Genomic DNA, 22,551 nt, shown 5'->3' with positions numbered 1-22,551 from the left:
AGAAGGGTGCAGTGCAGAGTCGCTATACATAAACTACGGCAGCGGCTCGCTGCTGGAAGACAGCCGATTCAGGTGCAGGTATACGTCGGTGCCGTAGCCCTCCATCGAGATCAGTTTCAAGTCGCCGCCAAAGTACCGCGCATAGAGACGCGCGAGCGGGAGGCCGTACCCAAAGCCCGCCATCGGCGCGTGAAAGTCGCTCGACTGGAAGTCTGGATCGAGATCCTCGGAGCGCGCCGTGGTGTACATGTATGTCCAGGCGAGCGGGACTTCGGAGCGAGGAATTCCGCCGCCCTCGTCGCTGATTTTGATTGTGATATCTTCCTTGCCCTCGACGACGATCACCTTGATCGCCGGGAAATGGTCCTCGTTTTCCGTGCCGTAGCGCTCGACGACAGCACGCAGCGAGTTTTTCAGCAGCTCAAACAGCATGTGGTTGAGGTGGCTCGGGACGTACATAAACGTCAGGTTCTTCGGGCACACCAGCTGCACCGGCGGTGCGCGGAAGAGGCCGTAGTGCTCTTCGCAGACAAATCGCGCGTTTTCGATCGCCTCGTGCGCCACCGCGCCGACGTTGGTATTCGTGCAGATGATTCCGACGTACTCCTCCGGGCTCGTGCCGCTCGCGTCGCTCACGGTCCCCTGCGAGGCCTTGGCGGCGAGGTAGCCCAGCGAGTCGTGCGATGACTCGATCGAGCGGCCGAGCGCAATGTGCTGTCCGATCAGCATCCGAATGCCGATGCGCGACATGTAGAAGCGGTCCAAGAACTCTTGCACGTCCGCCTGGTGCTGCGAGGAGCGTTTGGCGCGCTTGTATTCCAAAACGCCCTGCGCGACGGTCGTGACGACCGCATCGTGTCGCCGCTTGATCCGCTCGAGGCAGCGCGTAAAGTTGGTGTTGTAGTCCACGACCTCCATCGGCCACTTGATATCGTCGAGCCGGGTCTGTGTGCCGTAGTTGAGGATCGGGCGGCGGCGCAGCCCCGGCTCGCTGGTCGACCAGTTCTTGTTGGCCGTGAGATGCGACTTGGACACGCCGTCCTCGAGGCGCGCATTCTCGCCCAGACTCGGATTCGGTGTAGAAGGCACTTCGTCCTGCTCCGTCTCGTTTGCGATCGACTTGGAGAGCTTGCGTTGGATCGAGTCCGGGAGGCGGGGTGCCGGGAACTCGACCATGTCCTCAAAGGACTGTGCGTACCAGTTCTTGACCTTGATGATTGACGGCATCTTGGCCAAATCATACGGGAGCTCGTTCAGCTCCTTGACGCGGTGCGCCATGCGCACCGGAAGCTCCTCCATCAGAAAGGAGCTCGCAAGCAGCAGGGTGCCCGGGTTGGTATTCCGCCCGAAGAGCACCATCTGGCGCAGCGACACGCCATTCTGTGGAAATGCAGCAAATCGATCGATCTGCTTCCAGACCTTTTGTGAAATCTGGTAGGCCCTGCGGTCAGCGATCCCCGCACGTACATCCTGGCACCACAGTCGTCCACGGCGTCCACCTACCCCGGACCTGGGGCCGGCTCCACATCCACGTGGACATCACGTGAGTGCCAGCGGGCCGTGCCGGCTCGGGGCTGCTCGGCGGGCGGGTTGGATTTTGTCTACCAGAACCGACATGGTGTTTCGCGTCGCTACCCGTAGTGCGCAAGCCGCGACCCGCCGCGCTGTTGCCGCGGCCATTCCCCGCCAGGCTGTGATGCCTGCGGTGGCTGCTCCGTACGTACCGATTCTCTCGATCAAATGCTAACACCGCACAGCGCTCGCTTCTACTCCGACAGTAGGTAACACGTGTGATCTGACCTTCCAGAGCCCTCCCCTGAGGCGAAGGCGTCGTCGCTCATTGACGCGCTCCCGGGCAACTCGCTGGTCTCGAAGACCACCTGGGTCACTCTCGGTGCCGGTCTCACTGCCTTCACCGTCTCGAACGAGCTCTACGTGGCCAACGACGAGACCGTGATCTTGGCTGGTTTCCTGATCTTTGCGACTCTCGTCGGTCGCTCGGTCGTCCAGCCCTACCAGGACTGGGCTAACTCGACGATCGACAAGATCGCCGGTATCCTGAACGAGGCCCGCGCCGGCCACACCAAGGCCGTGCAGAACCGCATCGACCAGGTCTCGCAGAAGTCCGATGTCGTGGACGTGACCAAGGGTCTCTACGCCATCGCCAAGGAGACGATCCAGGCCGAGAAGGACGCTTATGAGCTCAAGCAGCGCACCGCCATCGCTGCCGAGGTCAAGCAGGTCCTCGACTCGTGGGTGCGCTACGAGGCCCAGCAGCGCGAGGCTGAGCAGAACCTGCTCACCGAGACTGTCATCCGCAAGGTCACCGAGAGCCTTGCTGACGACAAGGTGCAGAAGCAGATCCTCGAGAGCGCCGTTGCGGACGTGGAGAGTACGTACTTTTTTTCTGACCATCAGAGCTTGTCAAGGACAAGAAGATCTAAATCGCTATAGCACCATAGCCCCACTGGCTACGAAAACGCGACGCGATGTGCGAGACGCTTGCGATGCGCAATCTCGTCGTCGGTCAGCGCCCGCTTGCCGCCAGCGGCCTTGGGCGCGGCAGGGACCGGCGCGGGGGGCGCCTCGATCTCCACCTTGGGCTCCTCCGCGCTCTGGGCAGGGCGGGGGAGATGGGCGGGGGGCGTCGGCAGAGGGCCGGCGCGGAAGTAGGCGTGGTGGAGCGCTTCGGACGCACGCACGCGCTTCAGCGGGTCGTAGCGCAAGCACGCGCCGAGCAGATCCAGCGTCTCGCTCGAGGCGGCGGTAAAGAGGAACGCGAGATTCTGCTTCGGAAACGACTCGAGCTTGCCGGCATCGGGGAGCGTCGCATATTGCTGGGTAAGAAAAGCAACGTACCGGCCACTCGGCACTGGTCGGCGTGCCGAGTGCACGTAGGATCGTAGTGAGCTGTGTCGCATCCGACTCGCCAGGGAGGTAGGGCGTGCGCAGCATGAGCTCCGCAAAGATGCAGCCGACCGCCCACATGTCGACGCCGGCCGAGTAGGAGCGTGCGCCGAGAAGGAGCTCGGGAGAACGGTACCACCGCGTAACGACCTGCGACGTCATGCGCGCGCCGGGGTCGCCACACTCGCGCGCCAGGCCAAAGTCGGCAATCTTGAGCTCGCCGGACGGCGAGATGAGCAAGTTGTTGGGCTTCAAGTCCTGAAAGTCAGATGGAAAACGTACGCGGTGCAAGCAGTAGTTCCGGTGGCAGTACTCAATGCCGCGGCAGAGCATCAGCATCCAGCTCTTGATGTCGCTCGCGGAAAAGAGCAGGGCACGGTCTTTGATGATCGCCTCGAGGTCCGTATTGAGGTATTCCAGCACCAGGTTGATCGACGGCGCACTCGCACCGGACGAAAATACGTCCAGCAGCGCGACGACATTGGGGTGATGCAGCTCCTTGAGGAACTTGAACTCGCGCATCGCCGTGATATCGATCCCGTCGCGCGTGCCGGCGGCGGCCGTCTTGATTTTCTTGATCGCAACCTTGGTCCCGGTCTGGACATTGCGAGCTAGGAAGACGGCGGCAAAGGTACCCTCGCCAATCTTGTCAATCTTTTCGTACTTGGCGCGCACCGCATGGTTACTGCGGCGCGTCGCCTCGCTCGCCATCACGGTGAACGCTTGGGCCGACTTGCGAAATTTGCAATTTTTTCGCAGTCAACACTCTCTTCCTACGGCCGTGCGCAATGGCAAAAGGGGCGAAGGAGCAAGTGGCGGACGACACCGAGAAGGCGACCGATGTCGGACGCGATGAAGTGAGCAAGGAGGAAGGAGGTGATGTACCTGGAGAGAAAGAGAGCAAGAAGGAGGACGTGGGGAGCGACGAGCCGAGCCAGAAGCACGAGGTAGACGCGGGCAACGAGGCGGATGGGCCCGCTGCAGACGAGCCCGAAGCGGAAAAGGCAGCGAGCGCGCCGGCAGCGAGCGAGCCCAAAGCTGAAAACGCAGCAGACGTGCCAGCACCAAGCGAGCTCGAGACCGAAAAGGCGCCGCAAGCCGACCCCGAGCCAAACGTCGCATCGACCCCGAGCGACAAGGGCAAGGCCGCCGATACGGCTCCGCACGCAACGTCCCAGCCCACAGGACCTTCCCCGCCCACGGCGGCACCCGCGACGCCGTCTGCATCCTCGTCCAGAGCGGAAGCAGCGCCGAAACCCGTCGCTCCAAAGCCCTTCGACTTTAATCGCTTCCTGGAGCAGATGAAGCACCGCAGTGCCGTGCCTGTCAACGAGTACGTGCGCAGCTTCTTCCGTGGCTTCACCAAGCGCCCGTACAAGCCCGCGGACCAAGTCAAGCTGATCTTTGACTTTCTCGACTTTATCTCGGCACGCATGGCCGAGGCGTCCGTCTGGGCGTCGCTCTCCGACGCCGACTTTGACCAGGCGACCGAGGCGATGGAAAAGTTGATCATGAACCGCCTGTATACCTACACATTTACCCCCGCCATCGCCCAGGAAGGCCACTGGAGCGTCCAGACAAACGACCTTGAGCGCGATCAGGTCCTCTCCCAGCGCATCCGCCTCTTGTCCTGGGTCGAAGAGCGCCATCTCGACATGGCGTGCGGCTCGCACTCGCCGCGCTTCAACGACTTTGCAGTGCAGGAGCTGCTCAAGATCAACCACTACCGCGCGCCCCGCGACAAGATCATCTGCATTCTCAACTGCTGCAAAGTCATCTTTGGCCTGATCCGGCACCTCGGAAAAGAGGAGAATGCCGACGCATTTGTTCCGCTCCTGATCCTCGTGCTGCTGCGTGCGAACCCGCCGCACCTCGTGTCGAATGTCGAGTACATCTTGCGTTTCAAGAACCCCCACCGCCCGTCGAGCGAGGCGGACTACTACCTCTCGAGCCTGTCCGGCGCCATCTCGTTTATTGAAAGCATGGATCATACCCAGCTCTCGAACGTCACTCAAGAAGAGTTTGACGCGCATGTCCAGCGCGCCGGCGCGGAGTTCGAGGCGGAAGCGGCCGCCGCCGCCGCCGCCGACAACAGCTCGCTGCCGCTCCATGCACAGGTCGCTGCCGTGTCCATCGCAGACGACGCGCGCCAGTTCCTGCAGCGCACCGGCGAGGCGGCGCGTGCGGGTCTCACATCGAGCTTCTCGCGGCCGATGGGCGCACTCGGCAAGCTGCTGTACGAGCGCATCGACGAGGCACTCGGGCCGAGCGACGTCCAGCGCCCCCTGCAGACGCCTGCGCCCAGCGCCGCACAGGGGCCCCGGCGTGGCTCCGCGCCGAATGCGCCGTTGCGCGGCAATGCGCTCGCCGTGCTCGAGGACGACGACGACGACGTGCGCCGCTCGGACACGTCGCCCGCCTTTGACACGCCTGCGCGTCCTCCGCAGTGGCGCAGCGGCTTTGTTCCCCGCACACTTGCCGACGACGACGAGACGCGCGACTCGCCGTCGCACCACGTCGCGGCGGCGCAGCGCCCCCCCGCGTCCGAGGCGAGCTTCGAGGGGGACACGTCGGTGGACTGGGAGGCCGGAACGCAGACGCTCAAGTCCATCTTTCCCCAGGCGGAGGACTCGGTGCTGCTGCTTATCCTGCAAGAGTGCCACGGTAACGTCGAGACGGCCATCGATCGTTTACTAGAAATGACATAGCTACTTGGCCTTCTTACTCCCCGCCATCTTCTTCGCCGCCGAGCGCTGCGGCAGCTTGACCTTGTCGCGCTTGCTGCCGACCGCCGCCTTGACCTTTTCGGCGGCCTTCTTGCCCTGCTTCTTGTTCATGCGGCGCGCCTGGCGCTCGGGGTCGCTCTTCTTGGCGAGTGCACGCTGGTCCTTGCTGAGCGACGCAAGGTATGACGCGTTCTTCTCCCGCTCCGCGGCCGAGCGGCGTACCGTCGGCGAGGAGCCGTTCGGCGTCGGCGCGCCAGACGAACGCACACGCGACGCGTCCGCACGGCGCTTGGGCGGCGTGCGCGGAGAGTCGGATGCCGGGCGCTTCCGTGGCCGCTCGCTCGTGTTGGTATTCTTGCACCGCGACAGACGCAGCGCACGCTTGCGGAGCTTGATGCGGCGGCGGAAGGTCTCGCCGTCGGCGAGCTCGATCGGCTTGGCGACCTGCTTGACTTTGCCGCGTGCCTGAGGGCGCTTGGCGGCAATGAACGCCTCTTCGGCCTCGTGCATCGCGAGGAGCTCGTCGACGCACGCGACATCGTAAAACTTGACGTACGCAAAGCCTTTGCCGAGCTGCGTCGCCTTGTCGCGCACAATACGCACGCTCTGCACCCACTCGCCGCGGCGCGTGCCTTGCCCAGACGCGCCATCGAGACGCAGCGACGACGCGGCGGCCGCCGGCGGCTCGCCGCGCTCCTCGCGCACGAGCTTCTCAAAGAGCGCACGCACCTCTTCTTCGCCCGCCTCAAAGTCAAGGTTGCCGACAAAGAGCGTGCGCTTCAGATCCTGGCTCGTGCTGTGGCCACCGAGCGGTGTGCCGTCGGCGAGGCGGACCTTGTCCAGGCCAGACTCAATAATCTCGTGGGGGGCCAGCGGCGTGACGAGGTCCGCACGCAGATGGCGCTCGCTAAAGAGCGAGTTGTCCATCGCACGCGCAAGAAGCGCGGCAAGGACCGCGCCCGTGACACGCGCGTCGTACGCCGCATCTGTCTTGCTGTGCTTGGCGAGCTCGGCGTGGACCATGCGGGGCTCACCGATACGGACGTACGCATTCACCGCGTCTGCTTTCTCATTGACCTCTTGGTTGATGTAGGCAATCTTGCGCTTCTGCTGCGCGGTGAGCAGCGGCTGGCTTGGCGTGGGGTCCTCCTTGTCTTTCTCGCCCTGCATCTCGCGGAACTTGCGCGCACGCTCGCGGCGCTTGCTCGCGGCATTCGCCGCCTCTTCGTCCTGCGCAAAGTCGTTGGTCGGCACACGGAACGAGACGCTGCGGAAACGCAGCGAGACAATCTTGGTGCATTCGGGGTAGGGCGAGAGGTTCTCGATGTGCCGAATGAGCTGCTTCCGCAGCGCGCGGCTCGTCACGGCGGCGATCGGAATATTGCCGACAAAGATCGTGCGCTTGTTGCGGCCGACATCGGTATCCTTGGGGTCCTCGAGAGGCACCTTTTGCTTGGACTTGGACCGAGCGTCGCCGTCGATGAACGATTGCATCTGGTCCTCGTCCCAGTCCTCGGCGCCGGACAGTTCCTCGAGCTCGGTATCGGCAGGCACCGAGTTGGGGTCGGCAGCTTTGGCAGCTTTGGTCGGCTCGATGTCGGCTTCGTCGACCTCGTCGATATCTTCGACCTCTTCATCGCCATCGTCATTTTCTTCCTCTTCCTCCTCCTCGTCCTCTTCCTCGTCCTCTTCCTCGTCCTCTTCCTCGTCCTCTTCTTCGTCCTCTTCTTCGTCCTCGTCCTCGTCCTCGTCCTTCTCCACCTCCTCATCGTCCTCCTCATCGTCCTCCTTCTCGGCCTGCACAGGCGCGCGCTTCACGACCGGCGGCGCAGCGGCAAACATCGCATCGAGCTCTGCATCAAAGCCCGCTGCACGCGAAAAAAGGCCGCCCTCGGCGCCTTTCGATCCCTTCACGCCAAGCTCCTTCCCCATCGCGGTCAGCAGCAACCAAATTTTTGAAATCACGTGCAGTAAGCTACGGCTAAACGCGCTCGTAAAAGCGGCGGTACTTGTCGTCGACCTTGGCGAGGTAGTAGGCGCCCTTCCAGAGGTCCTCGAGCGAACCCTGCGGGTCGTAAGCGACCGCGTTGTGCGTCGCCTCGCGCGTCTTGAGCGCGTCGACGTACGCGTTGCACGGCACGACCTGCATGGCCGCGAGGCGCTCCGTCAGGTCGAGCGTCGCGCGGATCTTGTCCGTAGCACCCGCGACGCGGATGACAAACATCGAGGCGGCGCAGCCCGAGCCGAAGGAGTACATCAGGATGCGCTTGCCCTGCAGCTCCTCGCTCGACTTGTTCGAGAGGAGCGAGGCAAAGCCGCCGTACAGCGAGCCGGTGTACATGTTACCGCAGCGGCGCACCGTGTCCATACCCGGCTCGAGCTTCTCGTTGCCGAGGGGCTTCGCGAGCGCGGTAAAGAGCTTCTCGAGGTCCTTGTTGGTGATGGTTGACCGGCGGTCGAGGTCCTTGTACTCGGCGGGCACCTCGGCGTACTTTTCGTTGGTGGGATCGGCGAGGTAGTCGTTGTAAAGCTGGGTGAGAAGAGAAACGTACCATGCGAGCAAAGCCCTTCTGCACGAGTTTTGCGTAAGGAGAGTGCAGTGCGACAAAGTCGACGTCCGCGAGGCTAAAGTCGGCGCGCGGGTCCTGCGACGTCGCGCTCTTGTTCAGCGGCAGGCCCTTGGACTTGGCGAGCTTGCTGTACTTGGCACGGAAAGCATCGTACGAAGCATCCACCGAGCCGAGGTAGGTCTGCAGCGTCTCAGGGCCGTCGACCTGGGGGTACTCGGACGAGAGATCGGGCTTGTAAAAGTCCCAAGCGTTGATCATGTGCGTTCCGTGCACGGCTGGGTGAGAAGAAGAGACGTACGTTCCATGACTAGCGGGGCATTAGGGCCGATCAGCATCGCGACCGCGCCCGCGCCGCCGACCGGGCGCGCGCTGCCCTCGGCGTAGATCGCAATGTCGCCCGCAAACACAATCGCCTCGCGGCCGTCCCACGAGCTGGACTCGATCCAGTTGACCGCATTAAAGAGCGCAGCGGTGCCACCGTAGCACGCGTTCTTCGAGTCGATGCCCTCAATGTCCGTGTTGCCGTGCGATGCAAAGAGGTCCATCAGCACCGTCTTGACGGCCTTTGACTTGTCGATGATCGTCTCGGTGCCCACATCGAGGCGGCCAATGTTCTTGGGGTCGACGTTGTACTTTTCGAGCAGGTTCGACACGGCGGTCAAGGCAAACGACTGGATGTCCTCGCGGTCGTCGGTAAAGGCCATGTACTGCTGGCCGAAGCCAATCGTGTACTTGCCTTTCGACACGCCATCGAACTCCTCCAGATCCGCTTCAGAAATGCACTGCGTCAAGAGGGGGTACGTACGCGCTTGGGGAAGTATACCTCGATGGCCTTGATACCGACGTTCTCGGGACGTTGCGACATGGGGGCTGGAGAAACTAGATGCACGTCTGCGCGAAATGCGAACGCGCCCAAGATTCTCAAACGTGGCACACTCACTGCTTACGTAGACATTTGGGGTCGCCGAAAATGGCGTGGTTCGGCCGCGCCACGCGGCGATGCGCATGCAGCGCCTGACCAGGAGCGCTGGCTGCGGCGCAGCCCTGGGGTGGCCCGCGCGTGTTGGGGAAGGAGGCGTTGCTCCGCCCCATGGGTGATGGATGTATAGGACATAGCTAGGATATACTACCGCTCGAGCGCATCGCTCACGCCCCACACCCACCGGTCGCCGTCGGTGGGCGGGCCGAGATCCATAGCGAGCGGCACGCCGTCGATGCGGTGTTTTTTGCGCGACTCGTACACGTCGCCCGGCGACGCGGCATGCTCGCGCCGCCGCTTGGTCTGTGTACTGCGCTGCTTGCGCGCATAGACCGAGAGGAGTGTATGGCAAAAGTCATGGCCCTCCTGCATCCACGCCGACGACGTCTGCCGCGCGCGGGGCGCCGGCGAAAAGAGGCGGCTCGGTTTCGGCGCGAGGCCATCGGAAAAGAGCTCGTCGGGCTGCGCGATCTCGGTGTTGCACATCGCCGCAATCGCCGACGCAGTCCAGCTCGCCGCGTCCTCGTCCAGGCCGTGGTCCGAAAGCGAGCCGGAAATATCCGTAGGATCGTCGAGCCACAAGTGGTCCGTCTCGGCGGTCTCCATGCCGAGCGCCGCAGGGATCTCGGACGGGCGCGCACGTCGCTCGGAGCGTTCGCCTTGGGCGTAGGGATGCTGCAGCGACGAGGGGAGCGTGTACGAGTCGGGGCGCGGGCGCGGGACGAGCGTCTCGAGTGCAAAGTCGGCCCAGATGCTCACTTCCGGCGCCGACTCGCCGGGCCAGCCGCTGCGGAAGAGCGCCGCATAGGGCCGCGCGCTGGGGCCGGGGCCATAGTGCCGGAAAGGCCACGTCGGTGGCTGCGGCACCGTCATGACCTGCGCACGCATCTGCAAGTGCGGCGCAAGCACCACCGAGCCGTCCGGCTGCAGGGTATACGAAGAGGGGCCGGCCGCAGCGTCCGCGTCCGCGTCCGCGCCGCGGCGCTTGGCCTCGACTGCGGCCTGTGCACTGGCCGTGCCGCTCGCGACGCAGCTCAGCGCATCGTCGCGCGCAGCATCGCTCGGCGTGTGCATCGACAACTTCGAATGCACGCGTGGATCGAGCTTGGGCTGCGACGAGCCGGCGGGCTGCAGGGTATGCGGAGCATGGTGAATAAAAAAGGGATTGCCAAACGGATAGGACGGATGCTGCTCGATCGGCAGCGTATCCGTATCGAGGTCCTCCGACAGGGGTAAGAGGTGCTCGGGCACTTGCACCACTTCTCCGTCGAGCGTCGGAATCGGGAGCTGCTCGCAGTCCAGCAACGGATGCTGCAGAATCGGGTTATGAAAGCGTGGATCGTCTGCCTGGTGCAGCGGCGGAAACATGAGCTTCGACGCTGCGGTCGACAGGCCCCGGTCGCGCACGCCCGGCCGCGTGTCGGACGCCATGCGAAGTGTTTGGCCCGATCCCGATGGTGGAGGCTACGAAAGCGACTGGCGCCACGCGGCATAGTGGCCGAGCATCGCGGGGGTGATGCGGCGCTTCATGGCGCGCGCGGCGGCGTCCCAGTGCCGGGCGGCGATCTAGGTTAGGAGGGCGACGTACCTCTTTGCAGTCCATATCTTCGTTCATAGCAAGGATGCCGGCTTCCTGGCAGATCGAGACGACCTCCGCGCCCGAACATCCCTCGGCGCGCTCGGCGACCGCGCCAAAGTCGACGTCGGCCGCGACCGACATCTTGGCCGCGCGCATCTCGAGGATCTTGCGGCGTGCGTCGGCATTCGGCGGGCCGACGTACACCAGGCGGTCCAGGCGCCCGGGGCGCAGCAGCGCAGGGTCGATGCAGTCCGGCCGGTTCGTCGCGGCGACCACCACGACGTGGTTCTCGGTATCGATGCCGTCCATCTCGGTAAGGAGACTCGCGACAATGCGGTCGTTCGACGCGTTATTCGACTCCATGCTGCGCACACCCGAGATCGCGTCGAGCTCGTCAAAGAACAAAATGGACGGCGCAGCGGCGCGCGCGCGGCGGAACATTTCGCGGATCGCGCGCTCCGACTCGCCCACGTACTTACTCACGAGCTCGGGGCCGCGGATCGCAAGAAAGTTGAGGCCGCTCTCTTTCGCGAGCGCCTTGGCGGTCATGGTCTTGCTGCAGCCCGGCGGGCCGTACAAGAGCGCGCCCTTTGGCGCGTGGATGCCTAGGCGCTTAAAGGTATGTGCGTGCGTCAGAGGCCATTCGACGCACTCGCGGATCTGGCGCTGGACGCTCGGCAGGCGCTCGCCGCTCGGGCCGACCTGGTCTCCATTGTCCGCAATGTCCGACCAGGCGACCTTGGGCGTCTCGACAAACACCTCGCGCATCGCCGACGGGCGCACAATCATCTGTGCGTGCCCAAAGTCGGCGAGCGTCACTTTCTCTGGCGTCGCGTCACCGAGCGAGAGGTGCGCAATGCTTCCATCGAGCGACACGCTGCGTGCGATCGCCGCCATGCCTGCCTCACGCACGAGCGCCGAGAGGTCGGCGCCGACGTATCCGTGCGTGCGGCCGGCAACGAGGTCGAGATCGTCGTCGCTCAGCGCGTGGGGGACCCTGCGCAGGAGCACGCCGAGGATTGCACAGCGCGCTGGCCGGTCCGGCACGCCGATCTCAATCTCGCGGTCCAGGCGGCCCGGCCGGCGCAGCGCAGGATCGAGTGCGTTGGGGCGGTTCGTCGCGGCAATGACGACCACGCGCCCCGTCGACGTCTGCACGCCGTCGAGGAGCGTAAGGAGCGTCGCGACGACGCGGCGCTCGACTTCACCGGCCCCTTCGCCTTGCACGGACGCGCTGGCATCGCGGCGCGGCGCAAGTGCGTCGATCTCGTCCATGATAATGACGCTGCGCTCGTGCGACTGTGCAGCTTCGAAAACGGCACGCAGCTTCGACTCGGTCTCGCCGTGGTATGTCGAGCTGAGCTCGGGGCCGTTGATGGTCAGCACGTGTGCCTGGAGCGACGCCGCGACGGTTCGTGCGAGCGAGGTCTTGCCGGTGCCCGGCGGGCCGTAGAGGAGCACGCCACGGGGCGGCTGCAGACCGTACTGTTCAAAGAGCGCCGGGCGCGTCAGGGGAAGCTCGACGAGCGTGCGGATCGCCGCGATTTGTGTGTCGAGCCCACCGAGTGCCTCATACGCCGCCGCGTCGACCAGCGCCTCGGCCGGCGCGTCCTGCGCCTCGGTGAGCGTGAGCTGCGTCTGGCGCGTGACGAGGACCAAGGTCCCTTTTTCGGCGTGCTCCTTTTCGTCGACGTCCGCGTCGGTGAATGTCGCGCGGTACGTGCGCCCTTGGAAAGCAAACTCGAGCTCGGACCCGAGCTGCACAATGCCAATGTCCACGATGGTGTGCAGGAGCACCGTGCGAAGAAGCGTCTGGAGGAGGTCGTCCTTCACCTCGGTGATCGACGCGCGCAGGCGCTGCGCAACAAGCCCGTCGTGCTTGGCCGTCGCAACACGGTCCACGTCGACCTTGTCGCCATCAGCAAGGCCCGCGGGCACCGCGAGCATTGCCGGCAGCGACACGGTATGCGGCGCGAGGTCAAACGCCGGCCACGCTGTCCCTGCAAACAGCGCGGTGTCTTTGCGCACCACGACATGCGCCCCTGTCGAAATCTTGAGCTTCTTGAGCGTATCGCCGTGCACGAGGATCCGTGCATCGGCCGCGAGCGACGCGCCGGCGCCGCGCACCGTCACCTGCAGCGGAGCGGTCAGCGCCATGGTTGCTGACTAAGCTGCGCAGGAGCCATTCTCTTGCGAGGATGCGTGCTTTGGCCGTGCGGCGGGCGCCGCTGCTGCGGCGCATGTACGTCCCTGTGCGTTTTGCGCATACGCCTGCAAAGAGTGATACGGATATCGTGATTGTGGGCGGAGGCGTGGTCGGCCTCGCGATGCTGGGTGGCCTGGGTACGTCGCATGACTGACGCAGTTGCGAATCCCGCACTCCCCCCGATGAAGGTCGCGCTGGTGGACACGATGGACCTGTCGCGCTTTGCATCGTGGCAGGATCAGAAGAAAAGCACGACGCGCGCTGCTACGGCGGCGCACGACGGCGTGCAGTGGGAGAACCGCGTGATTAGTATGAACATGGACAACCTCGCGTGGATGAAGCGTACGTTGCTGTACTAAACCAGAAATCGGCGCAGACGCCTACCTGGACTGGTCGCGCATGCGCACCGTCGAGCGCATCCGCGTCTGGGACGGCCTCTCGGACGCCGGTGCAGAGTTTGGGCCCGGGCCCGGGCCCGACGGCGCGCTCAGCTCGATGGTCGAGATCTCCAACGTGCAGCAGGCGCTCTACCGCCTGATCCAGGCGCGCACGGCCGAGCCGTCGTGCAATGTCTCGGTCGAGATCCTGGACAAGACGCGCGTCGCAAACATTACCGCGCCGAGCCAAAACGCCTGGCCGCTCCTCGAGCTCGAGCGCGAGAACGAGACGCGGGCGATCGCGACGCGCCTGCTCGTCGGCGCGGACGGGCACAACTCGCCGGTGCGCAAGTTTTCTAGCATCGAGAGCTTCGGATGGCCGTACCACTGCAAAGGCCTCGTCGCGACGCTGCGCACCGGCATTGCGCCGCAGAGCGCCGAGCCGCTCGTCGACCAGAGCGCGTGGCAGCGCTTCCTGCCGACGGGCACGCTCGCCTTCCTTCCCCTCTCGCCGAGCACCGGCACGATCGTGTGGGCACTCCCCCCTCCCCTTGCCGACGCGCTCGGCGCACTGCACCGCCACGACGCGGCGCAGAACGAGATGCCGACGCTGCTTGCTGCGCTCATTTCCGCTGGATTCCGCCTGCCGTGGGACGCGCTCGAGCGGCTCGTGTACGAGGCCAAAGACCTCGCGGCGCTGCCCGAGCCTGATGTCGCCGCGTTCCGTGCCGCGATCCTCGCCGAGATGGTGCACGCGGAGCAGGTGCTCGGCGAGCGCGCGCCGAGTGCGCACCTCGGCACGGTCCCCCCGCTGGGCGACGCGGTAGACGTAAAGAGCGTCGCATCCTTTCCCCTGCAGCTCAAGCACGCGGGGTGCTACCTCGGGAGCACGCTGAACCGCAACCTGCACACGTCGCTCCCTACGCCGTCGGCGCTGATTTCCGGCGCACTCACCGCGCTGGGCCTCACACCCGGCGGCGCGGCGCGTGGCGAGGGCCAAGGGCGCACGGTGCTCGTCGGGGACGCGGCGCACACGACGCACCCTCTCTCGGGCCAGGGCCTGAACCTCGGCATCCAGGACGTGCGTGCGCTGAATGACACGCTCGCCGCCGCTGCCGCCGACGGCATGGACATTGGCACGGACAGCGCGCTGCGTCCCTACGAAGCGGCGCGCTACCTGCCGAACCAGGCGATGCTCTCCGTCACCGACCACCTCCACTGGCTCTTTGCGACGCGCCCTGCGTCGCCGTACACGGAGCACGGCGGGCTCGCGCAGTCCGTGCGCCAGGCCGCGCTCCAGGCGCTGGTCTGGGCGCGCTCGACCGGCCTGGACGTGGTGAACGAGCTGGGGCCGCTGAAGCAGGTGCTGCTGCAAGGCGCAGGATCGACAAAGCGTATGTAGCTAGCTACTCTAGCACATTGATACGGTACCACACGTCGCGGCAGTCGACTGCGTGTACACGCACTGTGCGGCGGGGATCGTCGACACCTTGCGCCGCGACGCCGAGCGCCTGGACGACCGTGCGGCGGTACGGTACGAGCGTGTCGTGCACAATACGCGGCACGAGCGCCGAGAGCACTTGGAACGCCGCCGTACGCGTGCGCGGCGGGCTGTACGGCCCCGGCGTGACGTTTGCGACGAGGTGCGGAATGAGCGTCGCGAGGTGCTCGTCGAGGGCGGCGGCGAGCGCGCTCGGCGGGTCGTCGGGCTCGAGCCGCTCCGGCACTTGGGCGAGCGCCGCGTGGAGCGCATTCGCGGCCGACGCGCGCGCATTCGCATCCGGGATGCTGAGCGTGTGCACGAGCAGCGGCAAGAGCGCAATGACCTTGTCGACGAGCGTCGCCTCGGGCAGCGCCGGCAGCAGCGTCGCGAGCGCAATGAGATAGGTCGTCTGCTCCGCGCCCCCTTTTCGGTAGCCCGCGACAAATTCGGGAAAGAGGCGGTCGAGCAGGCGCTGCTTGTAGAGCAGGCGCAGCTGGAAGCCGTTGGCCTTTGAGAGCAGCTCGTCGTGCGTCGCAAGCACCCTGAGTGCGCCGGCGGCCGCCGCGCCGAGCGTCGCGTCGCCAAAGAGCTCGCGCTGCAAACGGTCGAGCATCGCGGCGCCGACGTCGCTGCCGCGCGCAAGGAGGCCGCGCGCGAGCCACACCCACGCATAGACGCCTTGGATGCGCCGAGGGAGCGCGCGCGTCGACACGAGCGGCGCCCAGAGCGCGTCGAGCTTCGCCTCGAGCTGCGCGACGTCCGCGTACTTGTTCGCGAGCGCACACAGGAGAAAGTAGGCCGATTGGCTCTCGAACGTGTCGCCGGCGCGGTCGGGGCGGTCGACGAGGAACGCGTGCGTCGCCTCGATCCACGAGAGTGCGTCGCCGCTCGGCAGCGCGGCCTGGCGCTTGGCGCCGACGATAAGCGCCGCAACGACGCCGATCAGGTTCGCGTCCGTCTCGGGCGCATCCGCGCGGGGCACCGGCGCACAGGCCGAGAGCGCCGCGAGGCACTCGCGCAGGATGGTCTCCTGGCGCTCGGCAGAGAGCGTCGGGACGAGCACTGCGAGAATCTCGCAGGTATACTGCACAACCGCGACGTCGGCCGCGACGCGGTCGCTCTGTGCGCCTTTGAGCAGGTTGACGAGGCGCAAGGGGAGGCTCGCGGCATACTTGGGTATATCCGTATGCTGCGCCGCGAGCTTCTTTTCGAGGCACACTTGGAGCGTGGCAAGCAGCGCGCACGCGTAGCCGACGGTGCGCGCATCCGCACGTTGTGCGCCGCACGCCGACGCAAGCAGCGCACACACCCGCACGACGAACGCGTCAAAGAGGTCCGGCGCGGTGCACAGACGCGCGAGGGCCCCCAGAGCGAGGCGGATGCGGAAGAGGTCCGCCTCGGCGGGCAGCGTGTACGGCAGCTGCTCGAGGAGGAACGGGAGCGTGTGTTCCTCGATCGAGCGCTTGCTCGCAGAGAGGATCCGGTCGAGGCCCGCGAGCGCCGCCTCGCGCAGTGCGTCGTCCGCCTCGGGCGCCAGCAGCACGGTCTGGATGCAGCGCGTGGCGTAGTCGACTTCGTCCGCGCGCAGAAAGCCCGGCACCTGCACGAGCATCACGAGGCCGTGGAGCGCCGCGACGTCCGCACGGCGCTCGAGGCCTCGGGTGAGCGCGGAAAAGAGCGTGTCGTGGAACGCGTCGAGCGGCCGCCCGTCGCTGTCGTACGTGCGCTGGCTCTCGCCGGTGTATACGCGCTGCACGAGGTCGAGGAGCGCGGCGAGGAGCGCGAGGATATGCGTCTCGTCCTCGTCGCCCTCCTCCAGCTTGCCGAGGAGGAGCGTGAGCACGGCCTTGAGGGCCATTGCCGACGTCGCCGGCGTCGCGTCGATGAGGCTCTGCACGATCTTCATGCAGGTCTTGGCGAGCGACTTGCTCGGCTCTTTGAGCTCGTTGGTGCACTCGTCGAGCACGACGTTGGCCATGCCTTGAGGCTCTGCGTCCGCGTAAAGGATGCGCAGCATGGTCGTGAGCGTCGTCTGTGCCCACTGCGCGGACTCATCGTCGGTCGCCTGGAGGATATCGAGCTTGAGAAAGGCCCATACGTCGTCCGCGTTCGCCTCGGTCGCCGCGCGGCCGTACACCGGCAGCGCATTGTTGAGCGTGTGCAGGACGTCGACCTTGGCTGAGCCCCCGCTTGCGCTGAGCTTTTCGAGGAGCAGCGGCATAGCCATCGGCGCAAACGCGGGCGAGGCGCTGATGCACGCACGCAGCGCGTCCTTGAGCATTTCCGGCGTGATGTGGTACGGGTCGTCGGGCGGCGGCCGGAACGTAATCGGAAAGTAGCAAAAGATCACGTTGAAGAACGCCTCGACCTGGGCCTTTTCCATCTCCCACTCCAGCAGGAGCACACGCGCGAGGCCAAAGTGGATGAGCAGCACACGGGGATCCTTTTCGCCCGCGACAAGCTTGGTGTAGCCCTGGACAAAGGCGGACCCCGGCGGGCCGCGCTCGCCGTCGACGGTGCGCATCGCCGCGAGGCCCGCTCGGTTGCGTGCCACGAGCGAGTCTAGCAGCCGCACGGCCGTGTAGCGCAGCGTCTGGGGATGCGCACGCAGCTCGAGCGAGGAAAAGAGCGCGTCGCTGACGACGCGCGCCTCTTCGCCACCAAAGTGGTTGCGGTCCACGACCTGGTCCTTGGCAAAGCCGACGCCACTCAGCGCCAGCAGCGCATCGAGGCAGTCGACGAGCATCTGGCTCTGCGCGAGCGTGCGCTGCTCGGCGGCGGCGGTCGCCGCACGGGGCGCCGACGCCGGCACGAGCGTCGCGTCGTTCCCGAGACGGCTCGCGGCATCGGCGAGCGCCGACGCATCGCTGAGCTTCTCGCTAAAGAACGCGGTGAGCGTGCGGATGATCTGCTTCGTGAGCTGGGGATGCGGCCCTTGCGCGGCGAGGTGGGATACGACGCGGCTCAGAAGCGACACGGCCATCGTGCGCTCCGCATCGTTCTCGCTCGTGAGGTGCGGCCCAATCGCCTTGACGAGCTCCAGGAGCGAGACACGCTCCTCGCTCACGTCCGCGAGGACCGACGGTGGGACCTCCTCGTACGTCCCTCGGACGTACGCACCGATCGCTGCCTCCATCGAGAAAAAGGTGGAGTTGTCGGCCGATTCTACCATGGACGACGAGCAGGCGGCGCTCGTGTCGCAGATCGCGCAGCTCAGCGGCGCGATCGACCACCGCCGCGATCAGATGCGCGGCCGCGGCCGGGGGCGTGGCCGGGGGCGTGGCGCGGCGCGTGGCTCGCAGAACCGCTCGCTGGTCTTTACGCACGGGAGTGGCGCTGGCCAAGGCGAGGCACAGGACTGGGTCAAGCGGCGCTCGGCGACGAGCATGGCGCTCGTGAACAAGGCGGTATACGATCCGTACGCGGCCGCAGCTGCGTCGAGTGCAAAAGAGCACACCTTCCGCCCGAAAAAGGACACGGTGCGCCGGGGCGACAATATGGGCGAAGTGCTCGTCGACGGCGTCGTCTTTGTCTTTGACGAGAGCGGCACCAAGCTCGTGAAGAAGTCCACCGCCGAGCCCCAGCCCAGTAGCTCGACGCCGCTGCAGACGTCGATCAAGGGCGAGGCATACATCCGGACCAAGAACGGAAACCTGATCAACAAGCAGCTCGTCGCCGACCGCCGCGCGGCGCGCGCCAACGCGGGCCGTGCCAAGCGCCTCGCGAAGCTCACCAAGATGATCACCAGCGTGCAGCGCGCACGCAAGCCGAAAGAGCTCTGTGCCTACTTTACTCGGACCGGCGCCTGCCGCCGGGGTGCCCAGTGCCCGTTTGTGCACGACGAGGCGAAACGCGCCTTGTGCCCGGGTGCGCTCAAGGCGACAGGCTGCACGAATGCGCAGTGCCGCCTGCCGCACACGCCGACGGCCCACACCATGCCGCACTGCGTCCACTATCTGCGGAGCGGGCAGTGCCGCAACGGCGAGGCGTGCAAGTATACCCATGCGGACATGGCGCCGGATGCGCCGCTCTGCCGCGCGTTCCTGCGCCTCGGCTACTGCGAAAAAGGCGCCGAGTGCACCGAGCGCCACGCAAAAGAGTGTCCCGAGTTTGCGGAGCACGGCAAGTGCGAAAATACGCACTGCCGCCTCGCGCACTCGGCGCGCGCCTCCGAGGCGCCGCCAGATACGCTGTTTGTGCGCGACGACGCGGCTGCGCGTGACGAGCCGTTCGAAGTGGACCCTGCGCCGGAAGTTGTGCATCCCCAGGGCAAGGGCGCCAAGGCTTTTGCAAAGCAAAACGACTTTATCTCGCTCGACAGCCTCGGTGAGGCGGACGACATGTCCGAGACCTCGTCGGTGTCGTCGTATATGACCGACGAAGGCGCGAGCGACCACGAAGTAGACCAGGGTTTGTAATGTACACTATGAAGCTTGCTTGCCGAGCCACACATCGCGCTTCGACGGCGTCTTGCGGTAGAGCGACGAAATGGCCTCGCTTTCTTTTGCGCCGGGCGCATTGTGTGCGGCGTTCGCCTGGGCCACACGCACCTGCTGCGCCGCGTACGCACCGGGCGCGGCGTCGTTGAGCGTCGGCAGCCGCGGCTTGGCGCGCTTTTCGCTCGACTCGTTCTTTTTACGCTTGTTCTTGCGTTGGGACAGCAGGGCGCGCAGCTCGCTCTGCTCGTCCTCGGGCGGATTGAGCCACACGAGGTCCGAGTCGAGCGTCGTGCGGCCCTCGGCCAGGGCCTGGGGCGAGAAGGGCGTCTCGCACACCGGGCACGGCGTCTCTTGTTCGTCCTTTTTGCCCTGCAGGCCCGTCGTGGAGCGCAGGCCGGACTCGCTCACCACGCATCCGCACGGCCACAAGCACACCGTCTTGAACTTGCCCGTGAGCGCGCGCTGCGTCAGGGGGCACGAAAAGGGGTAGGCGTGGTCGTCGTCCTCGCCCGCAGCGCTCTGCGCGAGCTTGACCTGGCGCACGTCCTTAAGCCCTTTGATATGCCCCGCCGCCTTGTTTTCCACGTCCGTCGCCTCGTCCTGCGCGCGCCGCAGCAAGTACTCAATCACGCCGTCCTTGTTGTAGAGCTGGCCGAGTCGGTCGGCCATGATTGGCGCACTCAGCGGCTTTTTCGTAAGGCGGCACTGCGACCAGAGCGAGTGCCGCACCTCGTCCTTGTCGACTTTTTCATTCGCCGCCGCCTTGGTGCGCACGAGATCGTCGCGCTTCGCGATCGAGCCACCGTCATTTCCCTGCGTCAGCCACACGACGTACCATCCTGGTGGAGGTGGATCACGTGGCCGTGGAGGCCGTCGCCGCTTCGCCTCGGACGTGGAGCATACGGCATGTTCTTCTTGGTAGGTCGCGCGGCTGACGCAGAAAAACTTGGATCACCGGACAGAGCTCCATCCGTCATTCTATGGGCCGTCGATGGTCGAGTTCTGTAAGTTTCCGCCCTAACGCAGTGTCGCGCAAGCTCAAGGACGACGTCGAGGGCACGTGTACCGGGAAATACGTACGTCGCGACGCTCACGCAGGGTTATATCATCAAGGTCGTGTCGATCATGGATGTCGGACAGGGCAAGGTGATGCCTGGAACGGGCCTCGCCGAGTTCCGCAGCAAATACCAGGCGATCGTCCTGAAGCCGGTACGTTGCAGCGCTGACCCAGTTCAACGGCGAAGTGATGGACGCGCTCGTCACCAATGTGAACAAAATGGGCTTCTTTGCCGAAGTGGGGCCACTGAGTATCTTTGTCTCGTCGCACCTGCTGCCCATCGACTACAAGTTCCAGCCGGACGCGAATCCGCCCGAGTTTGTCTCGCCGACCGATGTACGTGCCCAGGCTCACCCAGAACCTCGTCAAGGGCCGCAAGGTGCGGATCCGTATCGTGGGCACGCGTGTGGATGCAAACGAGATTGTACGTACGGTGACTAATGCAGTTTGCCATTGGGACGATGAAGGAGGACTACCTGGGACCTTTTGACTAGACGCAATGAGAGACTTAGAGTGCAGTACGGTGCGACGTCTCCACGCGCAGCGTGAGCATCAGCAGCGCAGCGACAATAAAGAGCGCCGCAGCAATGTAGATGGGCGCCGAGGGGTTTGCCGACGAGCCGTAGATTGCGACAATCACGGCGACCATGCCGGTGATGCGGTTGAGCGACGCGCTGATACCGTCGGCCGTACCACGCAAAGGTGCAGGGAAGGACTCGGGCGTGTAGCAGTACAGCACACCGTACATGATGTTTTGGAAAAAGGTCGTGAGACAGCTAAAGGCCAGCGAGCCATTCGGCGTGTGCACACCCGTGAAGCCGAACAAGAAGACACCGGAAAGGAGCGTGCTGATCATCAGCGCACCGCGGCGGCCCGAGCGGGGAATCTCGACAAGGAATGCGGCGATAATGCTGCCGGGCACACCACACACCGACACAATCGCGTAGTTGCGGTAGGTCATGTACGTCGAGTCAGGGCCCGACGCACTGTCACCCAGGTACAGCACAATGAACGAAGAAAAGAGGGGGTAGGCCAGGCCGATGATAGCCCACAGCAGCCAGATCATCGCGGTCGTGTAGCCGAGCTGGCGCGTCGCAAACAGGGCCTTGATGCCGGAGCGCGTGTTGCCTTTCGAGCTGCGCGCGAGATCCTCGCGCAGGTTGCGCAGGGACATTTTGGCGCTGTCGACAAAGCCGAGCTTGGAACGCACGACCTCTTCCTTGTAGTCCATGTACTCGTCCTGGCCCGCGGCCGAGCGCAGAATGCTCACAGAGAGCATGTCCTCAGGCAGCGGACGGCCGCACATCTTGGCAAAGCGGTGCATCGCATCAACCGCCTCCGCGTCGCGGCCCTTCGCCAGGAAGTACTTGGGCGACTCGGGGATGCGGAACACGATGAAACGCAAAAAGAAGCAAAAGAAGGTAATGCCGCCGATAATAAAGATCAGGTAGCGCCAGCTGGCGTTCGAAGCGACCCAGCCACGCGAGTTTTTGATCAGACAGTCGCCCATGACCTCGGGGTCGCAGCTAAACTTGACCACGAGACCCCACGCAATCAGCGACGCAATCAGCTGGCCCAGCGACCAGAAGACCGAGAGGCCCGCAAGGAGGTTCTGGCGGTTACCGGGCAGGAACTCGAGCAGGAGCATACCGTCGACGGGCAGCGCACCGCCGAGACCAAAGCACAGCGCACCAAACAGGCCACCGAGCGCAGTAAAGGACGTCGCGCCGCCCGAGGCCGTTCCAAAGATGGCCGCAAGGAGGAGTGTCGCGTTGAACGAAAAGCGGCGGCCGACAATGTCTGCAGCCACACCCCAGAACGCAGCGCCGATGAGCATACCAGCAAAGACAGAGAGTGTCATGAAACGCGGCTGCGCGATGCCTTCGTGCGTTGTGATACCGGGGAAGAACTCGTTCTTGACCTGGGGGAGAATGATCGCGACCAGCTGCAACCACGCATTGTCCAGGAACCAGCCAACACCACACACGAGGAACAGGCCATAGTGCCACCAGGTCATGCCGATGTGCTCGTTGATGATCTTGTTGAGCACATACACCTTGCGCGCGTACACTTCGTCCACAGCCGAAGCTTCGACGTGGTGCGAGAGAACGTCCGAGCCAGAGAGACCGAGACCGCCATGCTCGAGCTTCTCGTTCAGGACGCCGGTGTGGTAGTCTTTCTCAATGCCTCCGGGCTGAAGTACGGGCTCAGACATGCTGGATAAGGAA

General features: G+C 65.0%; 14 protein-coding genes across 14 annotated transcripts; 5 read left to right on the top strand and 9 right to left on the bottom strand.

Moving 5' to 3' along the window:
* Positions 1–33: 33 nt before the first annotated feature.
* On the bottom strand, positions 34–1,528 carry PDK2 ([pyruvate dehydrogenase (acetyl-transferring)] kinase; the record flags this gene model as incomplete). The annotated part of the gene is made up of 2 exons (XM_060268224.1): positions 34–1,441; positions 1,500–1,528. 2 exons carry the CDS (start codon positions 1,526–1,528, stop codon positions 34–36), a joined length of 1,437 nt encoding a protein of 478 aa, XP_060124207.1.
* Positions 1,529–1,696: 168 nt separating this feature from the next.
* Positions 1,697–2,444, top strand: ATP4 (atp4 subunit B of the stator stalk of mitochondrial F1F0 ATP synthase; the record flags this gene model as incomplete). The annotated part of the gene is made up of 4 exons (XM_060268223.1): positions 1,697–1,716; positions 1,758–1,777; positions 1,808–2,392; positions 2,419–2,444. The coding sequence occupies 4 exons, from the start codon at positions 1,697–1,699 to the stop codon at positions 2,442–2,444; spliced, it is 651 nt and encodes a 216-aa protein (XP_060124206.1).
* A 27-nt stretch (positions 2,445–2,471) lies between these two features.
* Positions 2,472–3,618, bottom strand: KIN28 ([pyruvate dehydrogenase (acetyl-transferring)] kinase; the record flags this gene model as incomplete). Its single annotated transcript, XM_060268222.1, has 2 exons — positions 2,472–2,837; positions 2,860–3,618. The coding sequence occupies 2 exons, from the start codon at positions 3,616–3,618 to the stop codon at positions 2,472–2,474; spliced, it is 1,125 nt and encodes a 374-aa protein (XP_060124205.1).
* Positions 3,619–3,695: 77 nt separating this feature from the next.
* MJAP1_004304 (uncharacterized protein) lies at positions 3,696–5,615 on the top strand (the record flags this gene model as incomplete). The annotated part of the gene is made up of 1 exon (XM_060268221.1): positions 3,696–5,615. The coding sequence occupies one exon, from the start codon at positions 3,696–3,698 to the stop codon at positions 5,613–5,615; it is 1,920 nt and encodes a 639-aa protein (XP_060124204.1).
* Positions 5,616–7,565, bottom strand: NOP12 (Nucleolar protein 12; the record flags this gene model as incomplete). Its single annotated transcript, XM_060268220.1, has 1 exon — positions 5,616–7,565. One exon carries the CDS (start codon positions 7,563–7,565, stop codon positions 5,616–5,618), a length of 1,950 nt encoding a protein of 649 aa, XP_060124203.1.
* Positions 7,566–7,614: 49 nt separating this feature from the next.
* On the bottom strand, positions 7,615–9,068 carry ERG13 (hydroxymethylglutaryl-CoA synthase; the record flags this gene model as incomplete). The annotated part of the gene is made up of 4 exons (XM_060268219.1): positions 7,615–8,163; positions 8,186–8,478; positions 8,502–8,985; positions 9,009–9,068. 4 exons carry the CDS (start codon positions 9,066–9,068, stop codon positions 7,615–7,617), a joined length of 1,386 nt encoding a protein of 461 aa, XP_060124202.1.
* Positions 9,069–9,329: 261 nt separating this feature from the next.
* Positions 9,330–10,613, bottom strand: MJAP1_004301 (uncharacterized protein; the record flags this gene model as incomplete). The annotated part of the gene is made up of 1 exon (XM_060268218.1): positions 9,330–10,613. The coding sequence occupies one exon, from the start codon at positions 10,611–10,613 to the stop codon at positions 9,330–9,332; it is 1,284 nt and encodes a 427-aa protein (XP_060124201.1).
* A 33-nt stretch (positions 10,614–10,646) lies between these two features.
* Positions 10,647–12,918, bottom strand: AFG2 (AAA+-type ATPase; the record flags this gene model as incomplete). The annotated part of the gene is made up of 2 exons (XM_060268217.1): positions 10,647–10,748; positions 10,771–12,918. The coding sequence occupies 2 exons, from the start codon at positions 12,916–12,918 to the stop codon at positions 10,647–10,649; spliced, it is 2,250 nt and encodes a 749-aa protein (XP_060124200.1).
* A 41-nt stretch (positions 12,919–12,959) lies between these two features.
* On the top strand, positions 12,960–14,746 carry COQ6_2 (Putative ubiquinone biosynthesis monooxygenase; the record flags this gene model as incomplete). Its single annotated transcript, XM_060268216.1, has 3 exons — positions 12,960–13,104; positions 13,127–13,309; positions 13,332–14,746. The coding sequence occupies 3 exons, from the start codon at positions 12,960–12,962 to the stop codon at positions 14,744–14,746; spliced, it is 1,743 nt and encodes a 580-aa protein (XP_060124199.1).
* A 4-nt stretch (positions 14,747–14,750) lies between these two features.
* Positions 14,751–17,963, bottom strand: MJAP1_004298 (uncharacterized protein; the record flags this gene model as incomplete). The annotated part of the gene is made up of 1 exon (XM_060268215.1): positions 14,751–17,963. The coding sequence occupies one exon, from the start codon at positions 17,961–17,963 to the stop codon at positions 14,751–14,753; it is 3,213 nt and encodes a 1,070-aa protein (XP_060124198.1).
* A 34-nt stretch (positions 17,964–17,997) lies between these two features.
* Positions 17,998–19,245, top strand: MJAP1_004297 (uncharacterized protein; the record flags this gene model as incomplete). The annotated part of the gene is made up of 1 exon (XM_060268214.1): positions 17,998–19,245. The coding sequence occupies one exon, from the start codon at positions 17,998–18,000 to the stop codon at positions 19,243–19,245; it is 1,248 nt and encodes a 415-aa protein (XP_060124197.1).
* Positions 19,246–19,251: 6 nt separating this feature from the next.
* Positions 19,252–20,104, bottom strand: rtf2 (Replication termination factor 2; the record flags this gene model as incomplete). Its single annotated transcript, XM_060268213.1, has 2 exons — positions 19,252–20,079; positions 20,102–20,104. The coding sequence occupies 2 exons, from the start codon at positions 20,102–20,104 to the stop codon at positions 19,252–19,254; spliced, it is 831 nt and encodes a 276-aa protein (XP_060124196.1).
* A 153-nt stretch (positions 20,105–20,257) lies between these two features.
* Positions 20,258–20,788, top strand: RPB7 (DNA-directed RNA polymerase II subunit; the record flags this gene model as incomplete). Its single annotated transcript, XM_060268212.1, has 6 exons — positions 20,258–20,270; positions 20,293–20,342; positions 20,365–20,475; positions 20,498–20,659; positions 20,682–20,725; positions 20,770–20,788. 6 exons carry the CDS (start codon positions 20,258–20,260, stop codon positions 20,786–20,788), a joined length of 399 nt encoding a protein of 132 aa, XP_060124195.1.
* A 43-nt stretch (positions 20,789–20,831) lies between these two features.
* On the bottom strand, positions 20,832–22,538 carry MJAP1_004294 (uncharacterized protein; the record flags this gene model as incomplete). The annotated part of the gene is made up of 1 exon (XM_060268211.1): positions 20,832–22,538. The coding sequence occupies one exon, from the start codon at positions 22,536–22,538 to the stop codon at positions 20,832–20,834; it is 1,707 nt and encodes a 568-aa protein (XP_060124194.1).
* Between the last annotated feature and the right edge of the window lie 13 nt (positions 22,539–22,551).

The sequence above is a fragment of the Malassezia japonica genome, chromosome 9 (assembly GCF_029542785.1).
Source record: "Malassezia japonica chromosome 9, complete sequence".
NCBI classification, from domain to species: domain Eukaryota; kingdom Fungi; phylum Basidiomycota; class Malasseziomycetes; order Malasseziales; family Malasseziaceae; genus Malassezia; species Malassezia japonica.
This window is presented reverse-complemented; position numbering and strand designations above follow the sequence as displayed.